The sequence below is a fragment of the Bactrocera tryoni genome, chromosome 5, assembly GCF_016617805.1.
Source record: "Bactrocera tryoni isolate S06 chromosome 5, CSIRO_BtryS06_freeze2, whole genome shotgun sequence".
Lineage (NCBI taxonomy): Eukaryota > Metazoa > Arthropoda > Insecta > Diptera > Tephritidae > Bactrocera > Bactrocera tryoni.
The window spans coordinates 38,213,560-38,221,209 of record NC_052503.1 but is presented as its reverse complement, the minus strand read 5'-3'; the positions used below and the strand labels follow the sequence as shown (position 1 = coordinate 38,221,209).

The 7,650-nt window shown below is 33.2% G+C and overlaps 2 protein-coding genes across 2 annotated transcripts; both read right to left on the bottom strand.

Moving 5' to 3' along the window:
• Nucleotides 1-627: 627 nt before the first annotated feature.
• Nucleotides 628-3,536, bottom strand: LOC120778612 (alcohol dehydrogenase-like). Its single transcript, XM_040110489.1, has 4 exons — nt 3,249-3,536; nt 2,941-3,168; nt 1,666-1,839; nt 628-1,601 (listed from the first exon to the last, which is right to left on the bottom strand). The coding sequence occupies exons 1-4, from the start codon at nt 3,339-3,341 to the stop codon at nt 1,338-1,340; spliced, it is 759 nt and encodes a 252-aa protein (XP_039966423.1). The 5' UTR covers nt 3,342-3,536; the 3' UTR covers nt 628-1,337.
• A 2,074-nt stretch (nt 3,537-5,610) lies between these two features.
• LOC120778866 (alcohol dehydrogenase-like) lies at nt 5,611-7,350 on the bottom strand. Its single transcript, XM_040110902.1, has 4 exons — nt 7,137-7,350; nt 6,827-7,054; nt 6,583-6,756; nt 5,611-6,074 (listed from the first exon to the last, which is right to left on the bottom strand). Exons 1-4 carry the CDS (start codon nt 7,227-7,229, stop codon nt 5,790-5,792), a joined length of 780 nt encoding a protein of 259 aa, XP_039966836.1. The 5' UTR covers nt 7,230-7,350; the 3' UTR covers nt 5,611-5,789.
• Between the last annotated feature and the right edge of the window lie 300 nt (nt 7,351-7,650).

Sequence of the window (7,650 nt, the reverse complement as noted above, 5' to 3'; positions counted from 1 at the left end):
AGTTCCTTGAGATACAATTCTTACAGACTCGGAAGACGGATTTTTTTTCCGATTACAACTATTTGAAAAAAAAGTCGCGAAATTTTCAATGATTTTATTGTAAAAATGTCTGCCAAATATCCAATTTTCAATTTTTTTCCTTCGTCCAAGTTCTAAGTTAAAGTTTTAACTAAAACATGTATTTTTTCACTTTAGATAATCGCAATGGCCGAGTTTAAAATATTATTTTCCAAAAATTTCAGAATTTCAGTTAATAGTGTAAGTAACAATAAAAAATTCGAATTCAATAAAAATATTTAGTTTTTAAATGAGAAAAAAATTTTGAAAAAAAACTGTTTTTTACCCGAGGAAAAAAAAATTTAATTTTTTATATGAGAAAAAAAATTTTGAAAAAAAGCTGTTTTTTACCCGAGGAAACCCATGTAAACCCTTATTCTTGAAGACACGGTTATGGTTTGAAATATATATTTTTTTTATTTATGATTTTTTTTTTACTTTTAACATAATTTAGATATAAACTATCCTATCTTCTAAGTTGGATCAAACTGGATAGGGTGTGCTAAATTTTACTAAAATAGGTTCAGTAGTTTAGGAATTTACCCCGGACAAAACGTGACACGTAATTTTTTTATATGTTTAAAGATTTTATTTTGTCCTAGACTTAAATATACTTAATAAGTATCTAAACACAGCAGTATATTAAATTGTATGCGCTTTCCGATATTGAATAGAATTTTCGATTTCTAATTAAGCATAATTGTTAGGTTAGGAATACATATATTTTCGGTTGTTCACATTATCTTATATATCTTACTGACTATCACTAGAGTTATGTAAGAATAAATTTTAATGTCTAGTTGCATGGCTTCTATTCGAGTTTGATTAATTTACATACATAGGTGTAATGAAATTTCAAAAACCGTTTTCCATGAGATCGACTGCAATTAAAAATCGTTGCTGGCAGTTACAGCATATACACGCATAAGTAGCAGTGAAGTTTTCAGTAAACTATTAGATAAAAAATATATAATTAATTGGATACTAAACTTTTCATCGGCAATGACACAAAGTTTTTAAGAGCAAGCATTAATTTAAATAGATTCCTTTGGGCTTAAATTATTATTAAAAGTGAATACTTTTATATAAACATATTTTTAAAAGGCATTTATCAAACTTATTTTTTAGCAGGCGATATTAAATTATATTTCGAAGTAATTCTATGTCAGTAGCCGTCGAAAACAAATTAAATAACATATTTGACACCTTTTAATCTTTACAAATCTATTATGTTATTTCCCTTTCAATGGCTGTTTTGCTTTCAAAATTTTCCTTTTCATTTAGATATCGGGATAGTGATATTCCCTTAGAATGCCGGCACTCAAAATCCACACTGAACCATTTTTGGCAGTCTTAATGGCTGTTACTAAATTATAGGCACAATTTTCCGGACTTTGATTGTTACACAACGTCTTGGGCAGTGGTGGCATACGATCGAATGTTGTCAATGCATCCATGCGGAGCGATGAAACCATTTGTGTTTCCGTTGTGCTCGGGCAGATCGTGATGAAACCGACTTTTGTTTGACTGTAATAATATGGATCCTGAAAGATCAATGAATATCATAAACATATTTATACAAAATTAATTAGTATTATGATAACAAACCGAAAGTGCTCGTGTGAATCCATTAACACCATATTTAGAAGCGGTATACACAGCATATGCGCCATAAGCATCCAAACTGACGACGGAGGAAATGTTTACGATTAGACCGCCATTCCCACCTTTCGATTTGTCCATTAGACGCAAAGCCGCAAAAGTGCTGTAAATGACACCTAACTGGAATACATACGCACATACATATGTTACATTCATACATAAAATCTCGCAAGTAGATATTTATACGCTAACGAATTACTCTGCAGTGAAACTTCAAACTAGTCACAATAGTATTAGTATACTCTCAGTATTTCTAGGCGAAAAACGAAGTAATCAAAAAAAAACTTCAGATTTATGTATTTCTCAGTTTCTGAGATCGATATAAAACTTTATACACTTATTTTTCTCCCTAAGAAGCCGCTCATTTGTCAGCACTGCCGCAATCGGACTCCTACAGCATATATGGTAGCAGCCAAACAAACTGAACGTTCAAAGTAAGTTCTTGTATGAACAACTTTTTCGTGTGATAAAATACTCGTATCATCATGAAGTTTAAATTATTGGTTAGAGCAACGCTACAATTTTCGAAAATTATTTTCAGATCGAACCACTATAGCCATAACAGCTGCCATACGAATTGAATGATTAAAAATAAGTCTTTATAAGGAAATCTTTTTTATTTGGCAAGGTACCTTCACGAAATTCTGCAGTTTGTTATCGAGAAAACTCTATAATCTTTAACAAAATTAATCCGATCGGACCACTATAGCATTTAGCTGCCATACAAATTGAACGATAAAGAAAGAACAAGTCCTTATTAAGAAAACTTTTTTTTCGGCAAGGTATCTTCACGAAATTTGGCATAGATTATTATCGAAGATAACGCTATAATCTTCGAAAACATTGTTCCGATCGGACTACTATAGCATATAGCTGCCATACAAACTGATCGATCAAAATCAAATTCTTTTATGGCAACTTTTTTATTTGTGAATAATATTCTAGCTTCAGTGCTACTAAAATTCATGGCTTTTCTTGTCTTCTTTCATTTCAACGTTTCACGAAAAATTTAGTTCTGCCCGAAATTTAATAATTACTTCTAAGCATGAAGAGTTCTAGAGTCCGACTAGTTCGTTTTATACCACTTGTGAAGTAGTTCATGCCTTGTTGATTTCACAGCGGGGTATTTTCGAGTGTGAAAAAGTCTAATCGCATTGATTTAAATGAAAACAAAACACAACGGTTAGCTGTTAGTCGCTTCTGCTTCTTTTTTCAACTCACCAAATTGATTTGTATTGTTCGTTCGATTTCATGTTCATTCATTATGCCACTACCGTTCACCACAATATCGAAGCGACCCATTGTGTCATGTGCTTCTGTGAAGGCACCCTCTATATTCTCCACATCTGTTAAGTCCATTTTGATATAGAATACATTAGCAGCTTTATTGATAGCTTGCAATGTCTCAAGCATTTCAGCATCCTCAACCACATCCATAATCGCTATATTCTAATTGGAATATACAATTGATTGCAGTTTACTGCGGTTGAATTGCATTAACTAGCTGTTGGTATGTGCTTAGTACTTACGGCCACCCCTTGTTCTAAGAGGCTTTTGCAACAACAGAAACCGATGCCACCAAATCCACCCACATAAATTACATTTTTATTCTTTAAATCCATACTTTTGTGGTGGCTGATAATTTCGGCCGAACTGCGATCGCGTGTTTAATTACTGATCGCAACTCCACTTGCCGGTCTGTCACTCCACTTATTCTCGTAATTTTATGTGCCATGCTGGGTGCGCGTGCTACTATAAACGTATGCACTGCTGAAAAAGGCACATTTTTCATTTGACTTTCGTCGAAATAAATATTTTAACATTTCATTGTTTATATAAATGAATTAAAAATCTTTACCATTTTTAAAGCTAATAATAAGTTTATTTTAAACATTAAATTGCCTGCCGCTGCTACTACTCTGCACCCATCAGCGATTATTGTCACAGTATACTGAGATTATTGTGCAATAATTTATTTTAAATTTCTCATTGCCTTGTGTTTATTGGTTATTATCATTGCTATAACTTATCAGCTTTTGCTTTTGTGCGACACATTCGCAAACAACCATGAAAGCACAAATATTTGACCGGTATGCGCTCTGTTGATATGAGAGCTTTACGCCAGAGCATCTGTGCTACAGTGTGCTGCGCTATTGGATATGGAATTAAATTAAACAAGAAAAAACGTTAACTTCGGTTGCACCGAAGCTAAATACCCTTCACAGGTGCATTTCTGTTAGTAACTATGTGTTCAGTTTGTATGGAAGCTATATGCTATAGTAATCCGTTCTAAACAAGTTTTTTAGAGATTACATTGTTGCCTTAAAAAATAACATATACCAAATTTCGTGAATATATCTTGTCAAATGTGAAAGTTGTCCATACAAGAACTTGATTCCGATCGTTCAGTTTGTATGGCAGCTATATGTTATAGTTAAACGATCTGAACAATTTCTTCGGAGATTACATTGTTGCCTTAAAAAATAACATATACCAAATTTCGTGAATATATCTTGTCAAATGTGAAAGTTGTCCATACAAGAACTTGATTCCGATCGTTCAGTTTGTACGCTGAAACTGATCCACTCCGATTTTTTAAGTGTAACTCGTAACATTGCGTACGTTTCGTAACTTTGTTGTGACTGATTCTCAAGTTTGTTTTCAATCGTGTTCCGGTGCTTTTTTGACCGGTTTACGATGGAAATATGAGGAAAGCTTTTCTGCTCATATTAACAGTGCGGTTAGCTGTCGTTTTCTGCGGTTTAAAAATGCAGTCGTCGCTTAAAACGATATAAAAAAGAAAACTTTTAACTGTTTCGACACAAATTGACTTTGCACGTTGTATACAAAAAAAAGTACAAAATCGACTAGCTTTAAATTCTAAATGCGAAAAATTGCGTAATATAGTATTTATACAACGATTAAGTGGGGCTTAGACTTTAACACTTGTTTGTGAAAGTTTTTTCACAATGACCTACATTTATAGAGATACAACTAAAAATTATAAAAAAAATATTAATCATTTAGATTATCCATAATGATCTTAATCGCACATATTTAATGATGATGGTTACATCAAGGTGGAATATTTGCTAGTCATCACAAAATATCAAAGCATCTTGCTGATAATGGTGACAATAAATCAATCTCGAAAATAAATTTCAAAATCCCAGTAAGTTTTTATATTGATAACCTTTAACTATTTATTATTGTTTGGAAAAGGAAAATGTTATTTTGAGATGTGATTAGATAACTTATCTTTGTGACTACTCTCTATCAAGTTTGCTATCAAGATGAAAAATTGTTTGTGAACATAGAATCGGAGATAATATAAGTATAATTATCGTGCTGAAGTATTATTCAATAAAATTGCATTAATTGTTAGCATAACAACATCTGTGGTATGAGATAAACAGCAGAAGCAAAAAGCGATAAGAGTTGTTTTCTAAAGCCACTACGGATCAACACTTGGCATTTTACTACAGCAAAATGGTTCTTAGTTTGTGTATATGCCATAAGAGATAACACTATTAATACATAAATCGTTTTGCCATCCCCTTTTATTCACTAAAATAAAAAATTTTTTGAAGGAAACTTTTGTTGAGCGCATTATCTCGCGTAGGTCGTTAGGCCTGTGGAGTGGCCTTCAAGATAGTGCGATTAAACTCCGGTGCATTTTCTTTGTGAGTTTTTATGAAGTCACTAGTCTACGCAGACAAGTGCGAGACGATCGACGCCTTAGAAGAGAATACTGACACACGGCCGCGATTGCTACAAAAAGCGGTTGAAAATAGGGCCTCTCGTCTGGAATTTATTCGAGCCAGCCGCGACGTTCACTTGCTCGAAATGATTTTTAAAACAATAAACCCTTATCTTTATGATAAAACTAAATTCTTGTTCATAAGATTTAATCATGTGCATTTTATTTCTTCTTGCAAACCAGATGTCTAAAAAATTATAACTCTAAAGAGTTGGTAACATGTGTACATATAAACTAGAAGTCAATAGAACAATCTACAAACATTAATTAATTCGGGATTTAAAATTAACAGTTAATTCCAATACCAATTTTAAGAGTTGAAAACCGGCGTCCACATGGTGGGGAATGTTATTTCCTTAATTTCGCCCAAATCCAGCATATAGACACCACCATTTTTGCCAGTCTCCGCAAGTTTCACCAAGTTCTGTGCGCAAACTTCGGGACTTTGGCGCTCGGCTGTATCCAAACGTGCGCCTAAAACTTCAGCAAATTTAAATATTACCTTGTCGTGAATGTTCGCCACAAGGTTAGTTTCTGTAATGCCTGGACAAATGGTGATAAAGCTCACGCCGAAATGCTTGTAGTAGTGGGGATTCTGAAAGAATTACAAAGTTATAAGAGTCAAGTGAATGCAATTATTATATTATATTTAATAAAATAAATAATTCAAGCAAGAAATATATAAATTTTAGTATTTACGACTTAACGGTTGTTATCAGGAATATTTTGCTTTTGGCTTTGTATATTGCTGCTACCGTTTATCATGTATAGTCCGGTTTTCAAAACTCTGTGGCAATTAAATTTAGGTTATACAAATAAAATTATTCTCAACTCTCCAATTTCATTGTCTGCATTTAATTACCAAAAAAAAAAAAAATTGGCGCAACTGAAATTGCAACTGGTTAATAACTTGGTATGTTTGTGTGTACAGCCAACACAAATAAGTATGTGTATGTACATATGTATATACACATTTCAATACCGTAAAAAGCCAGCCACACCAAAATGCATTCCAGCATATACTATGAAATGCACAATTTGGATTATTTAGGCTAAAAGCTGTTTTTCTCATATGTGCTCATTCAATATAAGTATTTACTCACCGCCATGGCTCGTGTGAATGCTGTGACACCGTGTTTTGCCGCCGAATAAACAGCTACGACAGCCGTTGGCTCCAAGCCGGCCACGGAAGATATATTGATGATAAGGCCACCGCGTCCACCATTGGATTTATTCATATATGGCAGAGCCGTCAAAGTACTATGAATTAAACCCATCTGAGAAGTATTGTATGCAGAGGAAATTATAAAACCAGTTCTGAAAGTCTTTTCATGCTTAACAACCTACCAAATTAATTTCAATCATCAGCTCCACTTTGGTATCATCCATCAAACCACAACCATTGACCAGCACATCAAAGTGTCCGATTTTCTCAACCGCTTTCTCGAAGGCCGCTGTAATGCTATTCTTATCAGTGATGTCGAAGGCAAAGAAAAAGATATTCGCCTCGGGATACGAGGTCCTTAAATCTTGCAAAATGTCTGCATTTTCTTGCAAATCGAAAATTACTAGGTTCTTTAAAAAAATATATATATAAATATTTGTATACATATGAATATTCTTTTGGGGAAACTAAAATTTTACTTTGCAAATTTACCTTTACACCTTTGGCGAGAAATTCCCTCAAACAACGCTGTCCAATGCCTCCAAAGCCACCTTCATAAATCACATTTTTACCTTTCAAATCCATATTTGGTTTACTAAATCAACTGCACTTCTGAATACTAAACGAAGTCAAAATATTCCGTCTACTTGCTTGCGTTGCACGATTAATACTGAATGTCTATTTAGTACGACGACTGCTGTAGAACTACACATTCTAACAAAATGTTCCTCTCTTAAGTGTTCTTAAATGATTACGATTTCGCGTATAAAGTCTGCTATTGGTTTTGTTTACCCTAAACTAAAAAGTGAAGCTTATGGTAATTAAAAGAGAGAGTGAATCTGTTCGCTTGTCATCGAATTGATAAGACATGTTCCTTGTTTCTTTTGTTATTATTATATAAATAAACATATGTATGTATATTTGTAATTTATTATCTTTTAAAAGGCATTAATTAATTGTAAAGATACGAGTTTAACAGTATGTTGTTCTCAATTGTTTTGCTGAG